Raw genomic sequence first — 25,549 nt, 5'->3', positions numbered from 1 at the left:
CTGCAGCTAGGCCATAGGAACGGGGAGGCGGGTGAGACTCTCTTTTGTTAGCCCCACGCCTGTTGGTGAGCGAGACGCGCTTCCAGCACCAGAGCTCCTACTCGGGTTACATGCAAAGCAGGTACACGCGCACCACAGGCTCATTCACTCATTTGCATCACCCTTGCACACAGAGCTACCGGAAGGGGGACGCTATGACGCTCCAGCCCCTCCCCCTCCGGGAACGACGCCCATCCCCCAGCTCCAAAGAGTGCGGGCGGGCGCCAGCTGCCGCGCTAACTGCACCCTGCTCACAGGCCGGGGAGTGTCTTGCGCTCTACCTCGCGCACGGCCCTCCCCCCAGACGCGCGGGAATAAGGGGCTGCGGCGAAGACGGCTCCGCAACCTACGTTCCCTGTGTGGTCACCTCAAGCCCCGCTCCCCTAGTCATCCACCCCCTCTGCGTTTGCTTGCGCGCATGTGCTATTCTCAAAAAAACCTGTAACTCAACCAACCTTGCCTGCGCTATGTTCTGTGCTGGACCAGTCACAGGGCCGGTTGCTTCCTACGCAGGCGGCACGCAATTTGACGCATCAACGTCAGCACCCCACTCCAGAGGTTTTCTATTGGCCCAGAGGAGCAACCTTCTCCTCAGCCCATTGGTCAGCGCTGCTAGGCGCATGCGCCTGTCGCAATATTACCCATTTGCGGGAGCGCCTAGCAAGTTAGCATAGCTCGCCTTTTTTCTTCTCCGCCTTTCTATTCCCCCCACCCCTCACGCTTTCTCCTCCCTCCCAGTTCCTGGCTGTGTCAAGCGGCGGCCGCCACCACCAACGTGGAGAGCAGAAAGCTGCCTCCGAACGTTGGGGTGGCTTCGAACGGGCTCCTCGAGCCGAGGCGCGAGCGGTAACCGTTGGACGGTACCAACGGCCTTTCGTTGAGGAGAGACGCCCCGCCGGGCCGTACCGATTGAGACAACCCCGCACCTGTTGGTTCTTTCTTTCAACCGCCTCCCCGCACCCACTCGGGGTTCCGGCGGCTCCCCCTCAGCGCGTCAGGCAGAGAAACGCCCGCTCGCCCCGCCGCAGCCGGCTCGAACCGGAGCAGCCGCCGCCATGGCCGAGACCGAGGAGAGGAGCCTAGACGACTTCTTCGCCAAGAGGGACAAGAAGAAGCGGCGGGAGAAAGGGAGCCGGGGTGCCGCTGCTGCCGCCGCATCCTCGGCCTCCTCCGCCTCCAGCGCGCCGGGGGGAGCTCGGCCGGCCGAGGGGGGCTCCGGAGCCGCCGCCAGCACCGCCTCCTCCGCCAGGGCGGCGGTTAAGGTGCGATTGGAGGGGGGGGGGTTACGGTATTGGGGCGCGTCGCGCCATGGAGTGTGTGTTGGGGGAAGGAGGAGGGACCGGCTCTCCCGGGCTACGCCAGCCCTATGCAGGGAGCTCACGACGCGTCCCCGGCGGCTTCATTTGGGCGGCGGCAGCTTCCTGCCGGCAGAGGGCGGCGCTGCGGAGCTGGCCAGGCCTCCGAGCTCGGCCCCGGCTGGGTGGGGGCCCTTTCCCAGGCCCTGATGCGGCAGCGAGCCCTGTGCGGTGGCTGCCGCGGCCAGCGGGGGGCGAACCTGTGGCTGTCCGGTGTCTCTGGGCCGCCCCGCACGTGCTGGGCCCTGAGCGCTTGTCAGCTCTCACGAGGCCGTTTCGGGGGTCTCTGTTAGAGCTGTGGGGCTGGACACGCCGAAATCGGCCCCAGCTCATACCGATAAGGGGGGTGGGCGGAGACTAATACCGTTAAACTGGGGGTGTTAGCAGCAGCAGATGCATCTTATAGAAATGTAATGGCAGGAAAATGACCAAGCCAGGCTTTTGCTGCAGGCACATGATTCTGCTTTAATGGGCAAATCCTTCAAGCCGGCCTAATATTTTTATACTTACACAATGTGTGTTTTCCAAGTGTAAAAGACACCGTTTGCAACCTAGAAGCTTAATATATCTATTCATAAATAAGTACATCTATGCTGGGCAGCATTTGGCTGACCTAATGTGATTTAGTAGTTGGAAATAAGGAGGATCCATCACCATGTGACTAGCCATTCTTCTAGAAACTCCAGCAAGTGTACCACGTGGCTCTCTGGAGCTGTGGTCTGTGGACCTCTGAACCAGAAGGGACCCATTTCTATGTGCACTAAATCCTTTGTATCTCTGCCAATGAAGGCATTGATTGCTGATAGCTTTTGTGAGTGTAGGGAAGCTGTGTAGTGAACAGGATAGCATGCAAGAGAAAACACACACATTGTTGTAATAGGTTAGACCACTGTTCCATGTAGTCCAATATCCTGGCTCTGACAGTAGGCAATTCCAGATGCTTCAGAGGAAGCTTTGATAAACCATCCTCTAGAATAACTTCCCCAGAGGGAAGTTTCTGCCATAATGCAGATTAGTTAGAGGTTGAGGGTATGGGAATCTGAGACCTAAGTTACATTTCTAACTTGCCCAGAGTTAGTGATCAAGTCACTTAACATTTCAGTCCACATTCCTAAAATAGAGATAATAGTTAATTACTTTAGGTTTGTTTAAATAGAACACAAAAAAGCTAATAAAATGGAAAATAAGAACTTAGGAAAATCTTTTAATTTAGAAAATACTGATCTGGCAAGTTTGCCATTCGAAGGTAATCTAAGAAATCTTAAATGCTTCAGATGGAGAGTAGCATTCTTAATGAAGGAATAAAGTCTTTAGGCAACCCTCCCAGTAACATGAAGTCATTTGCTATTAATATTGCTACTTTGAACCAGGTCTTGGTAAACAGATATTAGCTTAGCAGAGATAGATGTAAATGATAAGGGAAGAGTCCTGGGATAATGCTCTGATAAGAAGCTAAGCCCTATGCCTCTTCAGCTGTTGGGGAAAAACAAGGGTGCTGTTACAGACCCTGCATATGAGGTGTTAATCTTTCATATCAGTCTCAAGGAGTTTGAAGTCGTCCTCCTTCCCAAAAAACACTGAGAAGGATGAAACTTGTTCTCTGTTTCAGCCTTTTGGATGCTGTGGAGGTGGGGTGGGGTCTCTTTCTCTCCCTCTCTTGTCCTACTCTTTAATATTGGCAGAACTTACTAGTACTGCTGCTTGTAATTTTTTCAAGGAGCAGGGTAAAACTAACATGAGTTTCACTGCCATTCATGGGGTTCTGAACGGACGCTATAAAAGTAACCAGAATCATAAATTTAACTCTTCAGCTTGGCAAAATTATGGTCAACAGCAGAGGCAGTGCAAATGTTTGCAGTCAGGAGGGACGACATTGCGTGACTTGCCAGTGTGAAACACATATAAAGTAATTTTTGTAACCATAGGGAAAAACTAACTTATTTTTTAAAAATTCATCCTATTTGCACCCTGTATGTATTTTACCGAGCCATGCCTTATACAGCATTTAAAATGCAAAAGACCCTTAAGTCATATTCTGGATCTAGTTAAAAGTTAATCCTCAATCACAACACTTTATGTTGAAATTGGCATCTTCATGGGTAATTTGATTTGTATGATCTCACTTTTAATTGAGAATCTCCAAATATATTAAAAAACACATCCATCATGAACAGCATGAAAGTAGCTAAATGTACTAATGCTGTATCTCTTGTCCTGAATCCCAACAGACTATTTTAATATGTGTAACTACTAAGTTCAGGTGACAAAGTAGATGAATAGGAAATTTAAAAAATGAATTGCCTTTCCATATCTTTTTGGCACACTGGTGCTGTAGTTTCTGTACTACTTGCACTTTTAGTTCTCTCATGGTGTGGAAGTGGTAACAAGCTTGTAAAAAAATTATTTTTGTACAGGAAGAGGATGAATGGAAGGAATTCGAGCAAAAAGAAGAGATTGACTACAGTGGGCTCAGAGTTCATTCCATGCAAATAAGGTACCACTTTCTTCCTCCCCCCCCATCTATTACTAAAAATAGCTTTGTTTCTAGATCTAGTTCTGCAGAATCTGGTTTAACAAAAGGTTTGTAATACATTGTAGCCAACAATTCTATGCAGGCAAAAGTGAATTTGGAATTTGAATCTATCTATCATTTTAAAAAATTTCATCCTAGTCAGTAAGGAGACCCTGAGATCACTTTGGCTTATGTACTAAGGCAATTTTGAGTTCTCGTATTCAAGGTGGTGTATCTGTAACCCAGTCCACTCTTCAGCCTTATTTCCTAGATTTCTCTTGTTGGGGTTTCCAGCTCCACACAAAGCTTTGCTTTTTGGCACAACAGTAGTACTAAAGGTTTTGTGGCGCCAGAATATTGATCGTCTTAGGTTCAGACCTTAGAGAAGAAAGACTTCTTCACATTCTCCTACATAGACCATACCTTAGAGCTTTCTTGGAGGGAAAAATCAGTACAGGACAGTCAGACCATCCAGTTTCTTCGGTCACTTCAGCTCCACCACAGAAGTAACTGAATCCATTTACCCCACAATCCACTCACATTCTTGGTGTGATAAGAGTCCTCGGCCTAAACATTGTCACCCCGAAGAGAGGAAATAATACAACCACTGGCTTGTTGGGTATTGTCCAATAAGAACTCTTCAAGCCACTTTCTTCTGTGGCTATGGGGCATGTTAGCGTCCTCTGTCAGGGACTCCCATGATTTAATTGCAAAAACTTCTCATTTTTGTGTCCCCTCTCTGTTATCCAGCAGATCCCTTCTGTGATCATCTGTTAACTGACGCCAGACCAGGCTACTTGGGTAAATCCTGGCCTAGGATACCAGCCTAGTTTGAGGGAATAGGGGAAGGGTGGGGGTGGTATGACCACAATTGTACAGAGCACATGGTATAATCATTTGTTGAACATAAAAGACATTAACTGGGTGACTTGATTTTTCAGCTGAGTACCCTTAAAACGCAACACACTTATTCTGAACAACACTATGGCCATGACTTGCGTGAACAGTCAAGTGGGCACTATCAGTTCTTTTCTTAAAGGAAGCCAACTCCTGGTCTGTGATCCTGTCCACAAGATCTCCACACTATCACAATGGAACACAGTAGATCAGAGGTCCCCAACACAGTGCCCGTGGGTGTCATAGCCTACTGGCCGCCGGAAAAGCAGATGCTGAAATGCCGCCGAGAAGCGGCAATGTCAAGAAGCGCTACCGCCAAAATGCTGCCGAATTCTGGCGGCATTTCAGCAGCGACGCCTCTTGACGTTGCCGCTTCACGGCGGCATTTCGGCAGCTGCTTGTCCGGTGGCCACGGTCCTCAGCGGCTAGTCATCCGGCGCCCACCCCATGGAAAAAGTTGGGGACCACTGCAGTAGATTATCCATGGATCTCTCTGAAGAGAGCAGTGGTTCTTAACCTGTGGCCCAATTAGCACACAGCTGTAGCCCATGTGACATCCTCAGGGCTGTATAGGGTGTGTGTGTGTATATGTGTATATATGTATATATGTATACATACTTGTTGTTTCCATGGAGGTCTAATCTTGCAAGTGTCTAGAGATACTTGGATGTCCAATTTGACACTTTAAAACTCACTTTTCCAGAGGGCAGGTGCTTGGAACTTTATGAAAATTAGGACCCCTTTAAAATGCCTAAATCTTGCATCAAAACTACTAATTGCTTATTTTTGCCTAATCTAAGCCTGATCTAATTACCATTACAAAAGGCTCATTCCTTCTTGGTCATAATGGTAGTTCCATGTTAACCGAGCAGTTTTTTGCCCTCAGAGCTGCTAGTCCTGTTGTTGTGTGCCCTTTAATATTTCTTCACCAACCTGACCTTCCACATACCCACAAATATCACTTAGCTGTTCAGAGACTAAAGGGAAGTAACCAGTAAGAACTAGTTTAATGACCATCTCATTTCTTTTTCTGGAAAGATTTTGCTAATCGAGCTTTCACCAGAACTTGACTTGCATCTTCCAGATGTGCTTCTTTCAATGGAAAGTCTCTGCAGAATGGTTTTTTCTTACCTTCAAGGAAAGAAAGCATTTCCAGAGTGCCTGTCTTGGATGCTGGAAGTGCCCCACATAATACGATGGGATTCCTGAATATGCTTCCACAAATTCTGTGTAAAATAGATCTTCAGTCCTTTAAAACCTGTTCATAAAGTACAATTCCCTGTATTGAAAGCTTCTCTTTCAATTCCTAGATTTCATTTTTTTTTTTCCAGCTTAGCTTTTGTTTCCTATCAAGATTACTACTCACTGCCTTTACTTCAGCAAAAAGTCCTTGGTCCTGACCTATAAGGTATTGTGAAACCACCCAGAGCTGTGTATAGGTGTCTTGAAGCTTTACAGTTTTGAAAACTGACACAGGCCTGAATTCTGCATTGTGACTCATTCCATGAAGTCAGTGGCTATTTTGTAAGCATAGAAGACTCAGGTTTTATGAAGAGATTTTAATCAGTGTACATAGTTCCCATCTTGAGGCTCTACTGCTGTAGATACATCCCACTGTCAAAGCCCTACTCCTGAGGGAATTCTGTGCCAAAAAATTATATGTTCTGTGCACAATATTTTAAAATTCTGCATTTTATCAAAATATCACAGTATAATCACACCATTTTCAATTATTTGCTGGCAAGTATTTTTAAATAAATTACCAAAATAATTGAAATGATGTGATTATATTATATTTCTGTGTTGTTTTGACAATTAAAATATGCAGAACTTTGCAGAATTTTAATTTAAAAAAAAAAATTTTGGTGCAGAATTCTCTCTGAGAACCAGGGTTATGTGTGGTGCAGTCTGGGTGCAGGCAGCTTGGTGGAGGGTCTGGGTGCAGGGGGGAATCTGGATGCACAGGGGCTCAGTGTGGGGTTCTGGGTGCAGGGGGGGGGATGAGATTCTGCAGGGGAGTCCAGGTGAAGGTGGTTAGGGCTCAGTGGGGGGAAGGGATAGGGATTGGGACCCGATAGGGTGGGGGTTAGAGTGCAGCTGGTTGCAGCTGAGTGGGGTAGGGGTTTGGGTGGGGGGAGGCTCCTGATGCAGGAAATGAGGCTTGGCAGGGTGAGAGCTTGGGGGGTTCTGGGTGCTGGGGGGCTCTGATACGATGGGGTGGGGCGGTTCCAGGTGGGGAGGGGGTCACTGTACAGGGGAACTGCTCTTCCTGTCTGCCCCCCAAGAACTAATGTCCCTGTGCAACTTGCTCTTTTAAATCCATCTGTAAATCTGTAAATCGTTTTGCTAAACTAAGTGTATCAACATCTGAAATGCTTAGCTAATGTGGCTATTTGCTTATTTTATAACCTGACTTTACTCATTAGTTTGGATTTTCACTGACCAAAAATGAATGCTGTGAAAAATTAGTATAATGCTGATATAAAGTAAGAAAAATGACTTCACTGTTCCTTAAGAAATAGCCAAGATAAAATTTTAAAATCTCCAACCAGGTTTGGCTCACAGGCATAAGGAAGGAAGTCTCATGGATTCTGCTGGCAGGAAATACAATTCTGTGACAAGTGGTATTTTAGAACATAAGCTTTCATTTGCTGTTTCTAGCCTTATGGTTGCAGGGAATCTTAAACACTAACAGAAGATTAGGGCTTCTTGAATCTTCAGGCAGTCTGACAGCAATTCTGAGGTATAAATTGCTCCAGTCACTACAGTGAAACTAATTCAAACCTCAAGATGGCAATTAAATGTTGACAGCTTACTATCTGAGAAATATCCAGCTAGAATGGTGTTCGCAATCATGGACTCCCTTCTGCTCCTTTCTCAGATGTCAGATATCTCAACCCCACCTCAAATAACTGCCAAACTCCAGCCTTTCCCTAGAAAAAATTTCAGTGCCTAATTATCTTAGGACAAAAACTTTGAGCAAGATGAAATCTTAGGGACAGCATAAAACTGACCAGCTAGTACAATATGTATATTCTGTGTCTTGAGATCTGTATTCACATTCATTTAGATAATGAAATTTCATGAGTTAAAAGTGAAACTACTGCAGAAGTTGACACTGCATATCCCAAGGCTTGATGGCTAAGTTGTTTTGCAGTTGTAGTCTAGCCACTCCAATAATGAGAAGATGGCATTGATATAAGGAAGGAACTGAAGTCTCTTTTTCACACACTGTATAATCTTTTTGGCAAGTGTTTAAGTCTTTTGGTTACAACATGCTAACTACTATTCCACTAGTGAAAAAGAAGATGATGAAGGTGAAAAGAGAGAAGAACCAGGTGACAACTGGGAGGAGGCTGGTGGTGGTGTAGAGAGAGCATCTGGTCCTTGGAACAAGACAGCTCCTGTGCAAGCACCTGTTGCTGAAACTATTGGTAAGTTTTTCTTGTCTTTTTCACTGGCCTGTAAAGGCATACCAATTTTAAATCCAATTCTTAAGAAGTTGAGATAAAAGTCTCTGGTATTACTCCTGCTCCCAGAGCTCCCTGTCAATGTTTGTAGTACTAAACTCTCAGGGGTAGGCAACCTATGGCATGCGTGCCAAAGGCAGCACTCAAGCTGATTTTCAGTGGCACTTACACTGCCTGGGTCCTGGCCACCGGTCTGGAGGGCGCTGCATTTTAATTTAATTTTTAAATGAAGCTTCTTAAACATTTTAAAAACCTAATTTACTTTGCATACAACAATATTTTAGTTATATATTATAGACTTATTGAAAGAGACCTTCTAAAAATGTTAAAATGTATTACTGGCATGCACAACCTTAAATCAGAGTGAATAAATGAAGACTCGGCACACCACTTCTGAAAGGCTGCCGACCCCTGGAGTAGACTGTGCTGCCAAAGGTATAAAATAAAAAAAATAGTTTTCTAATTTAAGGATATGGTAATCTTGAGTGTTGTGATAGGAGTTAATCTTTTAGACAGAAACCTTTACATTAATAGGGTCTCCAAAAACTGAAGTGTAGATCGGTTTTAAACTTGTATCTTACGATACATCTTCATAAATATAGCAAATCTAACTTCCCAATGGAATATAGACTAAATTAAATACCTTTCAGGAGTGGTATGGGAGAAAATAACATCCAATTGGTATAGTTTGCAAACTTAAGCTTAGTTTCCTCATTTGATCTGTTCCCCCCCCCAATACCTGAAATACTGCCATGATAATTCATAATCACATAGTAAATGAGCAGAAATATTTGTAGTCATTATCTGACATTTAATGTAATGATTCTCAAACAAGATTCAATAACTAGTACATCTGTATAAACATCTACAGTCCTTCACTCTTCCTGATTATATCATGGTGAAAGGATTGTCGTCTGATGTTTTGGTTGGGGGGAGCCTTTAAATGTAATCTCTGTCCAAAATGACTTAGTCTGCTACGTCCACTAACAAATCTATCATAAATAGTCTCTTGCTTTCTCAGCACACTTCTCATTTGAGGTATGGTGAGGAAGATTTGAGTTGCCTTTGGCACTGCCTTGCCTCTTCTTTTGACAGCTTCTTGTTTTTTTGCACAAGCAGAACCCTAAATGTAGTGCTAGAAATGTGACAGAACTATGAAGGGATGCAGAAGGAAACTATTGCTTCTTTCTGAGCCAACTTCCCTTTTCTCCTTCCATGTGTAAATTACCACAGTGGTTACAATTCATAATCCAACTCAGTTTGGACAAGCAACCTACTGGAGTATGTGACAGTTGGCCAACTATGCATGGCAGAACCAATGCTCATTATAAAGGACTCCGTCTGAGTTTAGAAATTCTGTAAATTAAAACCTATAGTGCTCTTTGTTGGCATGTACCCAAGTGTTTAAGCAGACTTCAGATGGAGGCATGGAAAGAGAAGTGGATGACTAGAGGATAAACTCCTGTTTGACTCAGTCAGATCCTTTGCAGCACTTCCATCAGAAGTTTTAAGCCAGAACCATATAGCTGTCTCAATGTGGAGAGCAACCAGTTCCCTTGAGCCTTTAAGTGTACCTTGAATAGATTAAGAAGGTTTTACCAGAGGACACAAGATAGTCACCCTTGAGTGTAACCAGCAGAGTTGCTGTGGATTTAAGGGTAGTAGGGGTACCTAACTCAAGCTCAGTTGTATTAACCTAAATGTGTAACTCAACCCTTAATCCGATATCCCTACTTCATTGATGCTGTTTCTCCTAGGCCCCTGATAACCTGCAGAACAGCTGAAAGGTCGTAAACTGACTGCATCTAAAAACTCTTAAATACATTACTAAATGGCATCTTAAATACAAAAAGCTAAATTATGCTTTTATTTTATGACTGATCTTATAATAAACCCTGCTTTTGGTTATCAGGAAAATTTAAAATTCTTAAGATTCTTACAGTGGGATGTAAGAGCTCTTGGAATTGGAAAAATCCAGTTAAACTTAATGATGGTGGGGCACTTGATCTAGCAATGTCATGCAAGTGTATTCTTCCCTCCTTTACAAGTTTACAATAGATTACATTTCATTATTTGTTAGCAGATACTTCAGTCTGCTTTGAGGCCATAGGCAGTTTCTTTGAACTAAATTTGGAAAATATGGGGAATACAACAACTTTAAAATTTAGCTAGTAATCACAAATGTTAGCAATTACTCTCAAGTTCTGTCAGGTGGCTTTTACCACCTGTGACTACGTGGTGCTGTTGTAAAACTGCACTTTAATTTAAAAAGGTCTAGTAATTAGTTGGATAATCTTGAACACTGTCACTAATGAACCGAAACTAAGATCTTAGGTATTAGATCAACTCTTAAGTTAGAATATCTGACCATTTTGGAAGCAGATAACAAAATAGGGCCCAAAATCAGAGTTTAAAAATAAGGCTATACACTTTATTTGTCTAAAACTCTGCTAATAAATTCTTAGTTACAGAAACCCCTGAACCAGTGCAATCCAGTGGTGTATACCGACCGCCTGGTGCTAGGGAGACCAGGACACGGAAAGCACCACAAGGACCACCAGAGATCTATAGTGATACACAGTTTCCATCATTGCAATCCACTGCCAAGCATGCAGATAGCCGAAAGTAAGTATGTTTAATCAGTTCCTCTAAGATGCCTATTTAAAATGCTTTCCCATCAGAGTCCTAACTCCTTATTTGGTGTCAGATCTTGATCTTTCCACAGAGGTCAGTAAATAGCAGAAATGATTATTTGATGGGGTTGGGGTCTGAATTGTATCATTCCCCTTTATGGAGACCCCCGCCTCTCCCCAATGTATCTCAAAGGTCTGAGGAGTGGGACTTCTCTTAATGAGGAGAGGGCCAGACTAGGTGATTACTACTCTCCTTGGCCACCTAATCCCTACGTTCAGGGATTTCCTTAAATAAAACGCTGCTGATCTTGACCGTATCGAGTTCCTTTCCATGTTAACCAGTGCTCTGTGGCAGCTGTCAGCAGGGAAGTAATAGCAACATGCTGCTTGAGCAGAGCTGTGTTATGGGCAACTTCAAAAGGTGTTGTTGTGTGGAGCAAAGGGAGGAATATTGTAGACAGTGTTTCTGCAGTTATTACATTTAACTGTGAGTTTGGAGGGCCCCGAGTGACTTTAAGGAGACTCCAAAGTGACATTGCCTGAGTTTCCTATCCCTCCCATAGACTCCTTCCCTGCTGAAGGGTTAAATAGACCTCTAACTCGTCTGCTCTTATCACTTCTTGATGTGGCATTGATTGGTACAGCACAGTCGCATAAGCTTTCTTTCTGGTCTAGTTTGGTGTCTGCCAATTGAACAAGCAGTGTTATCAAAGATGTCTTGGCTTTTCTAGGACATGAGCAGTGTTACTCTTAAAGACCAGCATGAGAAATTTTGAATTATACTTGAGTAACATACTAACTGCAACACAACTCTTTCCATATCTTCTACATGACTGTTGGTTGTTTCATGTTGCAATGTTCAGACCTCACTGGGAGGGGAATGGGTCTCTATTTTCTATCACCTTTGAGAGAAATGCTATAGCATGATTTGAAAGTGTTAACCATATGTATTGCATTATACAGTATACCATATTGGAATGGAATTATGGAAATGAAGCCAACAATGTAATCTGAACAAATAGCACAGAAAGGGCAAGAGGTCTACTCTAGAAATAGTCTATGCAACCTTCTGTTCTCTTGGGGAATGCATGGATATCCTGTGGAATCCAACCCACTCACTTTACTCTGCATTTGTAGTGTAACTTTCTAATTTTGGTGGTTTTGGGGTGGAAATTGGCTAGGAATTTCACAATTCAGAAGCTAGTGAATAAGACAATTACTGACTACATTTATTTTCCCTTAGGGATAAAGAAATGGAGAAGAGCTTTGAAGTAGTAAGACACAAAAATAGAGGTAGGGATGAGGTCTCAAAAAACCAGGCACTTAAACTTCAGCTAGACAACCAATATGCTGTGCTTGGGGATCAGTAGAGCTGCATACACATTACAATTAAGGAATGCTTTTTTGGTAACCCTCCTACTAAGGTAACTAAACTACAGCTAACAACTATGATGAACATACCATCTTATTTCTGCTGGATCTGCTGCGGCAAGTGCAGACTACTTTGACATAAGTGATTGCTCTCGCACTATGGAAGCATAATGTGTTACAACTTTCTTCTCCATTGGATTTGGGGGAAATTAATGTAAATGGTTGAACAAGATTCATCAGTGTTCTTTAATTACTCTGAAAAAGTATCTACAGTCAGAGGTCATTTCAAAATCTTTTTATGTTCAGATACTGAGCCTTCGTAAGGGTTGACTACCTCAGACTTGCTGCACTCATTGTGGACACCATGTGGATCACAACTTCTGGAAAAGAAGGTTACAACTGTTGTAGTGGCCATCTGAAACTTGAAACCAGCTTCTCTACTGGGTTCCTGTCAGAAATCCTGCAGAAGTCAGCCATTTGGTTCTGATTTGCTATAAATAACAAAGATTTAAGTGACCTTAATGAGAAACCTGTCTGGTGTCCCATCCTGAGGAATCCTTTCATATGTAGCCATAGCCTACTAGAGACTTTCTGGAGCATACCACTTTCAAAAACTATCAAAGTATAGTACCAAGCTGTAGTTTGTTTACCTTTTTAGATAGAGCTGTACTGAGGTAACCGCAAAACAAAACTCATTCCAATACAAAATTGGAGGGTGTATGGGGTGGGGATTGATTGGGCTGTTTGCATTAGCCATTTTCACAGTTGTGTTCAAGCGTTTTCTTTGTTCTTCTACCAAAAAATGCCTTCCCTGTTTCTGGTATAAAATTGCAGTATACTCGAGTAAAAATGTGAAATACGTTAATAGTGATAAGTTTATCTTGGTTTTCATAATTGGGTCGGCTCTCTTCCTCTGAGGGACTAGGACTTCAGTAGGCTTTGATTTGGTACACAGCAGAAGCCTGTGCTCCCACTCTAGTCTTCAGAACATAATTTCAAAAAATACATGCAGTATATAGGGCAGTAGTAATATTAACCTCAAGATAAGTTTTTCTGTTGTAGCAAAAGTAACAGCTGTCTCCAACCAATCCTATCGTATATGGATAAGCTGGTATAAGACTCTGAAGGAAGGATAACATCAAACCTAGTGAGATTTCATTTGTTATGGCTGCTTCAGATCACCATGTGAGCTTGCAAACTGTTCCAGGCAGAAATCCTCACTTTAAATGGCATTTTCTCAACTGCAGGAAGCCTAGTGACAATGGAAGGAGTGACAGCTTTGTTCAATTTTTGGCCAGCTCTATTGACTTAATTTAGTGGAGATAAATACAATGACATGTATATGCTAAAGCTATAGGATAAATAATACCCAGTTGCCTCTATACAATGAAAGAGAATCTGACAACCACCCAAACTCCCCCCGGGCATACCATCTGTCTTTCCCCTTGCTTTGTTTAGTTTGTTTTTAGTATGCTAGTTAAGTGAGTAAGCACCTCTTTCCAAATCTAGGTTTCTCCCTGTAAATGTGAATGCCAAAAGGAGGAGCTGCAGACTTATTCCCTTGTCCACTTCATACTTGCCAATGGCAAAACAATCTTACTGATGTGGTAGTACTTTACGTATTGGAGACCAGGCTTGGTGGCTCATGCAGAAATTACGTGGTTAGTTTCCTTTGATTTAATTGCTCTAAAGTCTGTTTCCTTTGAAGTCTGTAAGAATCTTGCTGTTGACTTCAGTGGGATCAGGGCTTGACCTGGTTCTCACAATGTGCTTGGTATAGAACTGGCCTTAAAGCCCTTGTAGAGTTAACTTTCTCAGTAAAATTTCCAAACTAGCAGCTATGATTAGGTAGACTGATCAAAAGACAAATTAAAAAACCTGAAGACTTTATTTTGAGACTCAAAACCACTAAAAGTAGATTTACATGGCTCAGAGTCCAACAGTATTAATGTATCTTTCCTGAAAGAATATCTGTGCCAACAAAACATTCGTTGGTTTATGTCACTAAAAGTTTAAGATTGTCCTATTTGCAGTAAAAGTGTCACTCAATCACATGGTAGAAACCTGAAATACTAAATCCCAACTTTGTTCTGACATTTTAAAGAAGAATATTGGAATTGTTAATGCACATGAATCAAGTTTTTAATATACTGTATGATGGGTAGATGAGGCTGTCCATTGTACCTTTATTTGAATTCTCAGGCATGGTTTTGGCAGTGCAAGAAAACCTGTAACATTAATAAATCTAATAAAGTGGAAATATACATGGATCCTGGAGTCAAATGTATCTTTACCTGTAGTCCCAGCCTACACCATGCAGCATTTAAATAAATGGAGGATAACTGGATAGCTTTGGGACATAATGGAGGTGTGCAGTCATTAAGTTCAAATCCAGGTCAGAAGAGCCAAAGTTAACAGCTCATGGCAATGTTTGGTACTACATAGCCTTCATATAGTGTGGTAGCTGGACTGGGGCCTCTGGATAGTATCTAATTCAAATCACCATCTGTTTTTAGCCCTAAGTGGCATTCTCAGCAGTGTCCATAGACTGAAAGGACACAAAATGGACTAAGTCTTCACCTTAAAGGTGGGTCCTCTTCTTTGGAGTTTACTACTCCCTATTCAGTGGATGGAAGGAGGTTTTTAAGACTACTCGTGAAAAGTCACACTTTCTTAAACACAATACATGTCATTCTAAGTTCTTGCTAGAATATCTTCACAAAACAAGGCATCTGGAATTTTTGTAGGGACTTTTCTGATTAAGCAGTCCATTTAGGGAGTTTAACAAAATCCAAATTAAGGCATGTAACTTCATTTTTTTGTTAAAGGATGATATTTAGCACCTTACTGCAATAAAACAAATATTATTTTGAATCACACTCCTTGCAGACGTAAAAATGACCTACAAGTACAATGACCTGTCTGAAATGAAGTTCGGATTTATATGGCTGCTATATTCCACTTTAATTAAACATGATAAATGTCATTTGAAAATTATGCATGAGCTCTGAAGCCTTATTTTAAAATGAAGAAAATTGTCACCTTTACAGCAGAAATATAGTCAAAATATCAGTCAGTGGTATCTAGTTCTGTGCAACTTCAAATGACTTTACTTGTGTAAACACTCATGTGGGTAACATAGAGATTTATGATGTAAAAGAGCATTTACCTATGCGTGTCTTAGGCAGAAGAGAGATGACATACAATTAAAAAGCCATTAGTATAAGAGAGCGTCCAATTACACTAAAATTGGTGCACAAGGGAATAGTTTAGATTTGAGTTTTTGATGGCAACCTAAGTTTTTTGGTGTATGACAAAATTGCTAAAACTGGAAAAACTTTAGGAGGTGTGGGGAGGGAGAATGTGCTTATACTATCTCCTGGGGCTTTCTCCAAAATAGGATTTCCAAAACCTCAGCTACAGGAATATTGGCATGTACGCTAATTAATTATATCAGAAAGATGTAGAGCAGAGTTGCTATTTAATTCAACTCTGTTACTCTAGACTTGTCTTGCTTAGTCTCAATCCAAAAGTAATGAAGCAATAGCTAAATAGCTGCCATGCATGGTATTTGATTTCCACTACTTTTTTGTAGCCAGCTTTATCAAACTTATCCAGGGAAACTCTCCTAACTTTTTTAAAAATCTATTTTTAAATCATTCTTTTAAGTCTTCTCTAGGGTTCTCTGACTTCATGGAGGCTCATTTCATATCTGAATGTGTGGCCTTTGGTTTGTAGAAACTACTACACTTCCATATGCTGAAATTTTTAACCCATCTGATTTCCTTGGTCTGCTCTGAATTTGACAGCAACAAAGACGGCAAGACTCCTGGAGGGGAGTTTGTTTACTCTTGCTATGAAAGTCAGCATCTCTTAGACACACAGAGGAATTCTTTAGTTATGACTCTTTGCCTAAGTGCCAAAACTCGATGATAGTCGAGTCTTTCCTTGACATAACACAATTTCAGGTAACATAAACATGCTGCTAATTACACTCTCAATCGCCTACATCCCTTTACCTCCTCAGTAGTGTGAGCTATTCAAAGAAATGTACTTCAGAAAATACACCTCTCTGCTTGATATGTATGATGATCCTGCTGATTTAAAAAATAAAACCAGATGTCTTTGGCCCTTAGCAAAAGCTTCCCCCCCCCCCTCCTCTCCCCAGAGCACAAAAAAGAAGCATCTTCATTCTCTTGTGCAGACCTGTTGTAAGTCTGAGCATCCTGCAGTTAGCTAATCTGTTTTTCCTAAATAGACTTCTAAGGTAAGACTGGGTATGGGCATTTTCATTCTAAACTCTGTTTTTGCTGAATCAGGGTTTAAGTGAGATGGTGGTAGAAAACATGCTTGTAAAATTTTAGTAATCTAAAACAGCTGTGTCTGGCACAATACTCGATAGTAAAAACTGAAAAACTTCTGTGTAGAGTTGAGTAAAAACTTTCAGGGAAAATATAAATAGAAGTTAAAAATCAAAGATCCAAGTTTAGAAGGGGAGGTGTTAGATTGGGTCAGCTTGAGGTAGGGAGAAGGATATTCAGTTTATATTAGATGTAAAAACTTGAGCAGAAGACACCACTCAGATACAAATTTTATGTATAATATAAAATCTTCAATGTTAGTTTGGATAGAAAAGAGGTACTTCTTATTAAGGAAGTAACTTTGTTTCTCAAGCACTAATGTAGCTGTTGTATATTCAGTTTCAGACACAATGATACAGGAACAATTTGAAAAGGGGAGGGAACAAAAATAAGGCCTGTAAGTAATGGTTAAAGTGTTGTGTACAGGATAGAAGAAGGAGGTTGGGTTGGAGGAAAAATGCAATAGCTTCCGTGCTGAAGAATGCTGTAGAGATGAAGAGGAGCAGTTCTTGTTGGTCAAAGGTGACCTACGCCTAACAATTTAAATTGAAGCAATGAAAGTTTGAAAATCAAGAGTGAAGGAAAGCCTCAGAATGCAAAAAAATACATATTGGGAAATGGCCTTTGGTGAGGTTGTGGAATTGTCATCTGTACAAATCTTACAATCAAGTCTCTAAACTACCACACCTGTTTTCAGTAAATTAGGATAGTGCCAAGTTGCAAGATCCATTTATCTTGAATAAAACAATAAAATAAACTGTAACATCTAATTAAAACAAAAATAATTTTCCTCCTCCAACTACTTAAATAAAAATTGTGACACTGATCCAAACTGTTGTGAAGATATCCATGTGTATTTCCTTTTTTATGAAGCAGTTTCTAATAGTATGTTGATTAAATTTTTATATGCAATTGCTCAGGTACAGTATACTATATATCAAGCTTAGTGAAGTTTCAGTGGGCCGCCTAACTAGAATATGGATATTCAAGGTGGTGTACCAAAGTATTAAGTCCTCAGAAAAAGAGTGGCACATCTAGGAAATCTGACATGGAAGATCTGGTCCAAAAACAAGCAAGAACAAGAGGAAGAATGGTCAATAGAAGTTAAGGCACAGGTCTAAGAAGCAAATCTGGGTTCTATTCTCAGTTCTTTCACTGACGTGCTGTGGAACCTTAGGCAAATAATTTAACTTAACTGTTCCTCAGTTTCCCCAGCTGTAAAACAGGTCATATTTCCCTACCTCACAGGGGTGTTGTGAGGCTTAATCCATTCTTTGTAAAGTGCTTTCAGACCATTTGATGGAAGGTGCTATAGTATGCAGAGTATACAAATGAATTAGTCCAGTGCTGTTGGTTGTTTCAGTTATAATAAAAAGATATCTGGATTAGTTTTCAGTACAGTAGTTCAATACTACTTTAGGGAAAGCTTATATCTATGAAATGTAATATACATTCTATTATATTTAAGTATTATGGGATCATGTAACTACAAACTTATAATCCATACATTCAAGGGGCATAGTTAAAGTTGTGCATTCAACCTTTAATTGGCATTTCCTGATTTTGTGTGATTAACTATGCAACCCTAACATTGTATTAACATAAGTTGTTTTGTTTTTTGCATGGAATATATTTAAAATCAGTTTTGTCATTTTATAAACCCCATGATGGAAATAAACTTCTGTTCACATTGTTGTTTAATACCCATCTTTTACAATTTACAGTTTTAAAAGTTTTATTTAAATGTGAACTAGGAATGTTCACTGATGATACAAGTGTATTCACGGAGCATTTACTCGTAATGCGAGTTGGTTGCTTATAAGAGGAGGTGCTCTTCTTTCCCCTCTCCTTTTTCCTCCATTATCGATCTTTCTTCTGCTTATGTATATTGCCATAATAGCCAAATGCCCATTTATGCTAGGTACTGTGGAAACACATAAGAAGGCCTAGTTCCTGCCCTGAAAAGCTTACAAACTGATTTAAGACAAGAGGACATAACAATAGGAGGAGACAAGAGAAGGGAGGATAAATAATAGTAATAAGCCTGCTTATTTATTGTCCTTTTGTTGCTGGGAAGGTGTCTGTGAAATAGTAGTGTGGGCAGGGTGATGGGAGGACAGGTGCAAAACATACAGCCCTGGGGATGAGAAGAGAAGAATGATGGAGGCAAGGGTTGGGAGGAGGAGAGCAGGAAGTATGCTACTGAACAGGTAGGATGTAAGAATAAGTAGAGAACAGTAAATATCAACATAACTTGTCAAGTAACTGCAGCTGGAGGACTTGGAGCCCAGGGCGCAGATGTGAAGAAATGTAACTGACACAAAAAGGCTCTTGAAGTTATATCTCCTTTGATATTGGGGATTTAAAGGTCTACCTTCAGTGCTTTTGCTGACAGTGCCCATGTATGTTGGGAGACCAGGTGGTCCTGGTGGGGGCATGCACCAGGTCCGTTTCCCCAAGCAGATGCCCTCTGGCTCTTGTGGGTGTTGAGCTGGAAAGAAAGGGGGAGGAAGGTTGGCCGTCACTGCCTGGCTCCTCTGCTACTGCCATCACCTCCCTCTGCTGGTGTTTTATCATCACAGAACCCAAAATTAGCTGTTAATGATTGAGAGAACTCTGATGTTTATTTCCCCTCTCCATGTGAGTATAGTGGTTTATTGCCATTCTCCAACAGATTGTATCAGGTATTTCAGGGGAGATTCCTATCTGTAGCTGACCAGTGAGTCCTGAAGCATGAGTGATAACCTTTCCAATTTTTTTATCCTAGCTAGTGTAACAGCAGATATTCTACATGAGGCAATGAGTTCTACAGATTAGAGACCGAGTTGAAAATGACCTTTCAAGGAGTGTTCTTTTTTCCCCCTTGATAAATAGCAGCGCCGCTTTACCTTGACTATCTGCTTTTCAGTTGGCGTCTCCGATCTTTAGCCCATCTCTTATTTCTTTTCTCATTTCAAAACTCAATAATCCTACTCTTGCAATTCCTCCAGGTATGAAAATCTTTCCCCTACATCTGATCGGTTTTTTCCTTTTCTTTCTGTGATATCTTTTGATATGGTGATGAAAACAGAGCAATATTCGGCATGAGGACCTGTGAGAAAAATATATGCCATAATATTTTTCCATATTCTCTCTTTAATGCAGCCTAACATCTTATTCGCTTTCTTGACTGCAACTGCACATTGAGCAGAGGTCTTCATCGAGCTGTCCATGGTGATGCCTACATCGTCTCCTTGAGAGATAACAACTAATTCAGAACCCATCAATGTGTATGAATGGTTAAAATTATTTCCAATATTCATTACATTGCATTTGTTTCTGTTGAATTGTATCTGCCTTTGTCTTGCCCAATTATAAAGTTCTTCTGGCATTCACCATCCTCCCTAGTGTTGGCAAACCTAATAATTGTACATTGACAGCAGTTTTTGCCACCATGCTATTCACTCAATCTTCAGCTCACAAACATATACCGCCATTCTTGCCAGTAATCGCCGTGGCATGCCCCTATTAGCTTCAGTTTATGTGCAGACTTGATAATTTCTTCTTGTTCTTTATTTCCTGGCTTTTATCCTTCTAAGTTATATTTTCTTACTGGTTCAATTGTGATAGCAAAGAAATCATCGAGTCACGACCTTGTCCCATCTTCCTGAATTCATATGTATATTGCAGTCTTCATTGGTTAAAATATCTTCATGTTTTATTTTTAAACTGAAAACCAAATTCCTGATCCTGCATCTCTTTCCAAAAATGTGAAAATTTCTTAGATAATTTCCTTTGTGCTAGCAGCATCTCCCACAATTCTGGATATCTGGGCTGCTCTGTCTCTGAGGCTCACGGAAATGGATCAGTGTTTTGGCATTACATGGTCTGGCCATACCTCTCTGCTCCTGCTTGCTGCCAGATGAGTTATTCCCAAGATGTGAAAGCTGCGTAACATTAACAAACATTCCAGAGATGATAAAATAATTATGTACATTAGACCTAGGAAGATGGTAATGATTCCATTTAATATCTGACTGACTCATGAGCCATCCGGGGGCGTAGGATTGTGGGAGACTACTAGCAGAAAGGAAATCATCAGTAAGAAATTTCTGTACTGCAGACCAGAGTCTCCCACAATTCTGGACATCTGGGAAATAGCAAGCAGTGAATGGAGGTAGGGAGAGTTATGAAATAAAAATTTGGTAGCAAGGAAGTGCGTGAGCTCACTCAAAATCTGTACTATTTTTTAACCACTGCCTGCAGCACCTGTTTTCCAAAGGAAGCCTCTGCAGAAGATAGAAGGTCTACTTTGTCGTGCTTAATGAAGTTGTTAGCTGTAGATCAAGTGGCCGCTTTGGAAATTTCCAAAGAGGACACGCTTGCTCATTCTGCCCATGAGGTTGCTAAGGATCTTGTGGCATGCCCCTTGATCTCCTGGGAGAGAGGCCTTTGGTGATCTGTAGGCTTCCACAATACATAATCTAATCCACCTACTGATGGAGGACTTGGAAGTTCTGATTCCCTAGCATTTTGGGTGGAAGGATACAAATAGTCATAGATTCGGTATACTTGAGATAGATATTCAATGCTCTTCTCACCTCTAAGGTGGACCACACCTTTTCAGTTGGATATTGTGGTTTTGGACAGAATGAAGGAAACACAACTTCTTGGGAAGTGTGGAAGGAAGAATTTACCTTGCAAAGAAAAGATTCTGATGTCCGTAAGCACCACCTTTGTCCTTGTGGAACACGCAGTAAGGCTCCATTATAGATAAGGCTGCCAGTTCCAAATGCTCACCTAGCAGACATGACAACTGCTAAGAAACACATCTTAATGGATAAATAAATCAAAGTCAGAGGCTCGAAGGGATGGCTTATCAGAGCCCTCAAAACTAGCAGATGGTTCCATTTTGGGAAGAGTGACTTGACTGCTGGTCTGGTTAATTGGACTGTTTGAAGGAATCTGGCTACCTGTGGATTGTCTGCCAGAGCACCCAGGGATCATGTGAACAGCAATCTACTAAGAGCAGACATCTGACATGTAATGGTATTGGCCTGAAGATCTCTTTCTATGCCTTCTTGGAGAAAGTCCAGAATGGTTGGAATGCCTGGGATTTGCATTGTGGTGTTGGCACCAGTTGTTGATTCTGGGCTAGATTGAGGAGTATGTTTTTAGTGTTGATACTCTCCTAGATGAAAGCAATGACTTAATGACTATGGAGGACAGATTGAGACCGAGCTGTCAGTTGAAGCCGTTTTGGGCCTGGATTAAGACGAGGACCTTGCGAGAGGATGTCCAGTCTCCATGGAAGCAGGAGAGGGTACTCCAGTTTCAGCTCCATCAGTTCGGAGAACCAAGGTCTCGTCAGCCAATGAAAAGTTATCAATATTAACATCATCTGTTCTTTTTTTATTTTCTGAACCTCTTTCCCCAGTAGTGGAAACGTGCAAAGTAGGCTCTGCGGTTAACTCTGCGAGGAGGCCTGTATTCCCATTTACCTGGGATCTACCTCCCTGGTGAAGTATTTTTGTCTCTTTACATTTGTACAATTAGCAAAGTGGTCAGTTGAAGGGAGGCCCAATGTTTTAATGATGAGATCAAAAACTTTCTAATTCAGGCACCAATCGGAGTTGTTGACCCTGTGTCTGCTGAGCCAGGGTGTTTTTGGCTCAGGTCTCCTTTGATGTGGATTGCTCCAAGGGAAAGAGGAACTGTTCCACCCATCTCATTATTTCCATTACTTCTGCATGTAGTGCTGGACTCCTTGTTCCCCTTTGGTTGTTTATACGTGTGACTGTATTCATATTATCTGATTGAACCAGGCTGTGGCAGGCTGGAACCTTTGCAGAGCTCGCTTGACCGCTTTCAGCTCTAGGAGGCTTATGTCTTGAGCCTTTTTCTCCTCATTCCACAGACCCTGGGGTCGCCAGCCCTCTATGGGAGGATTTTGAGGCTTATTCTCAGGAACCTGCTCAGATTTCAGAGCCAGACAGCTGACCTTCCTCGGTGGAGGAGTCGTCAGAGGACTCCTGGATTTCTTGTGCTTTTTTCCTTCCCCAGTTTAGCCTGTTTAGGTTTGTTTTGAACCTTTTTTGTGCACTTTGGGAGCGTAGAAGCTCTGCTGCAGCCTTGGTAAGGCCTTTTGTGGCCTACCTTCTGTCGGGCCTGGAGCCCTCTTGAGGGATCTGTCTCAGAATCCTTCCTGCTGACTCCCATTCCCCCTGGAAGGGTGAGAGGAGTGAACTCCTTGTTATGGGTGGGAGGGAGGGGGGGCTGATTAGAAGCCCTGCATCTTTCCTCAAGGCACTCAGGACCCACTTCATGACTTGGGGGGAGGACTTGTGGCCTCCCCTCTTTGTTCAGCAAGGATCCATTGGGACTTACTCCCTGAATGGTCTGGGTCCTCCTTGCATTTGATGCCTCTCCCTGCTCTGCAGTGGGATTCGTGGTCCAGCTCCTCCTCCCTCCCCCCCCCTTTGGATTCACAGCTGCATCAGTGGATGGGGGACCCCACTTGCCTGTCTGACTTGTAGCCCTTGGGACCTAAGGGAATTAGGGATGGAAGCCTGGGTGCAGGCTGAACACAACTTGCTATCTGTGAGCCTGGGAAGGCTGCCTCGCATATGCAGCCCTGCTTGGATTTGACCTAGTGCTTTCTTGGCTGCTTTGCCATGCCTGTATGGGACAGGCTCAGGGAGGGTTAAACCCCTGTGGATTTAACTGGCCTGGGGAGGAGAAGGAATACTGAGGAGGGACAACACTGCTCTCCACTACCCAAAAAACAGGGCAGAAAAGTTTTAAAATAGGTGTGAGGGCAGAAACAAAAGAAACCACCACTGGCTGCTGCTACAGGAGGCAGAGAATTTGACAGCAAGCAGGAGCAGAGGTGGTGTGGTCAGATTTTGTGGTTCCAAAACACTGATCTGCCTCCATGAGCTACAGAATAGTCCAGATGTCCATTTTGGTGGGAGATGCTGGGCTGCAGAAAACACCAGACTTGTCCAGACCAGATTGAAACTGTAAACACAGCTTGTCATTTACAGGAGCATACTGGAGAACTAATGTAGTGCTAGGCATATACAACAGATGCCTGACTCTGATTTCATTCTTGTGTAACTTCATTGACATCAGTGGAGTTACTCCTGATTTACACTCCTTTGAGATCAGCTTCAGATCCATTAGAGCTTGGGCTGGGACTTCTTTTGAAGTCTGTGTTGTTTTCTTGTTCTCTTTTGGCTACTTAACAAGCTGAACTTGTTGAAGTCTTATACTTCACTCATTTTGAAAGCAATTAATGAAGCAAAAATTATACCCTCCAGCAGACTCTGTTTCTCCAAGCCCTCCTAATCAGGACAGTGGCTTAACTGGCATAGTGCTGTTTCTGCTGAAGTATTCTAAGCAAATAGATTTCACACTGTTATTTAAGAAACAGTAACCCATTTCTTTTGCATTTAGTTACTACAGCAAGATAGAAGGAAGAGTGGTCAAAATAGGGAAGTAGTTAGTAATAGCTATAAAGCAGAGTGAGGCAGTAACTAGTAGTTTGCTAGTTCAACCACAGAACTTGTGCTTTTGGACACAGTGATGTAGCCAGATGTTAGGAAAATCTTTAAAGATATGGGAGGGTGCTTTGCAAAGAATTTTAAGAGAACGTCTCAGTGCACAATAAGTTGATATTGAACTTGCTTTCAAATATCATACATTGGAACATCAAGCCGCAACAATTTAGTGTTTCTAATTCCAGCTTAAACAATGGTGAAAAGGAGCAAAAACAGACAAATAGCTACCATAATGTCTAACACAGTTGAAAGTCTACCAGATGTCTGGGAAAAATTATGGCTGGTGATGGTTTGGTACAACAGAATTTTTTTTAATTTAAATTGAAGTAGAATCACAATTCGACCTGGTTCTGTGAATCCCCATATGGACCCCACAGTTTGTAGTAGAAGATTGATGATGGCCCTTATAATGTATATTTATGGTGATAAAGAAGTTAGTACATTGGGCAATAATTTTGACAGTGAATTTTACTATGGTTTACTAATTACAGCTTCTGCATATGACACAGCTTCCAAACATGTAGCATGCACACCTCTTGTCCTTTATCCCCTATCCAACGCTGTATTTTGTGACAGTTCCTCTGAAGAAAGCTAAAGAAAATAAAATTTATTTTATCTTTTACAGTAGTGACTGTTTTGTTTTCAGGTTGATTTTACTTCCTCAAGCCTCTTTATCTTGTTAAATAGCCTGCCCAGCAGTATTGCTTAGGGACACCTTTACCATAGTTGATTCTGATATTGTAATTTAAAAAAAGATGTGCACAGGTTAAGAGTTAAGCAAAGGATTTACTAGATTTCAGTCACTTAAGTGATTTTTCTGTTTTATCACATTTTAAAACTCTACTTCAAAAGTGTGCAGTATTATTGTGAGGAAGGATGGTCTAGTGGTTAGGGCACAAGCCTGTGAGTTGGAAGACCTGGGTTTAATTTCCTGCTCTGCCATAGACTTCCTGTGTGACTTTGAACAGGTCAATCTCTGTGCCTCAGTTTCCTATTTCTAAAATGGGGATAATAAGGAAGTACTATCTCCTAAGGGTGTTGTGAGAATAACTACCTTGAAGCTTCTGGGTACTCAGATAATCTCATGTTGGAGGCATTATGTTGAACAGCATTGGTCCCAGTACAGACCCTTGGGAGAACCCCACTATTTACCTCTCCATTCTGAAAACGGACCATTTATTCCTACCCTTTGTTTCCTGTCTTTTAACCAATTATTGATCCATGAGAGGACATTCCCTCTTAACCCATGACTGCTGGAACCAGTCACTGGTTCAAATCTGCCCTTGTAGTCATTTCATAGGTGGACATGGGAGGGTATGTAAAATAAGTTAGTGACTGCAGTGCCAGTCAGACCAGTGTCTGTATGCAAC

General features: G+C 41.9%; 1 protein-coding gene across 5 annotated transcripts; it reads left to right on the top strand.

The window, feature by feature from the left end:
• Positions 1-705: 705 nt before the first annotated feature.
• CDV3 (CDV3 homolog) lies at positions 706-24,799 on the top strand. 5 transcript variants are annotated; one of them, XM_054019667.1, is made up of 6 exons: positions 706-1,301; positions 3,809-3,888; positions 8,101-8,237; positions 10,739-10,898; positions 12,150-12,199; positions 19,783-24,799. In XM_054019667.1, exons 1-6 carry the CDS (start codon positions 1,095-1,097, stop codon positions 19,785-19,787), a joined length of 639 nt encoding a protein of 212 aa, XP_053875642.1. In that variant the 5' UTR covers positions 706-1,094; the 3' UTR covers positions 19,788-24,799. The 5 variants fall into 5 exon arrangements, with proteins under 5 accessions (XP_053875642.1, XP_053875641.1, XP_053875643.1 ...); XM_054019666.1 differs by lacking the exon at positions 19,783-24,799 and adding an exon at positions 12,584-18,339; XM_054019668.1 differs by lacking the exon at positions 12,150-12,199.
• The last annotated feature ends 750 nt before the right edge of the window (positions 24,800-25,549 follow it).

Source organism: Malaclemys terrapin, chromosome 2 (genome assembly GCF_027887155.1).
Source record: "Malaclemys terrapin pileata isolate rMalTer1 chromosome 2, rMalTer1.hap1, whole genome shotgun sequence".
NCBI classification, from domain to species: Eukaryota; Metazoa; Chordata; order Testudines; family Emydidae; genus Malaclemys; species Malaclemys terrapin.
The sequence above is the reverse complement of the archived record's forward strand: the minus strand, read 5'-3'. Positions and strand labels throughout refer to the sequence as shown.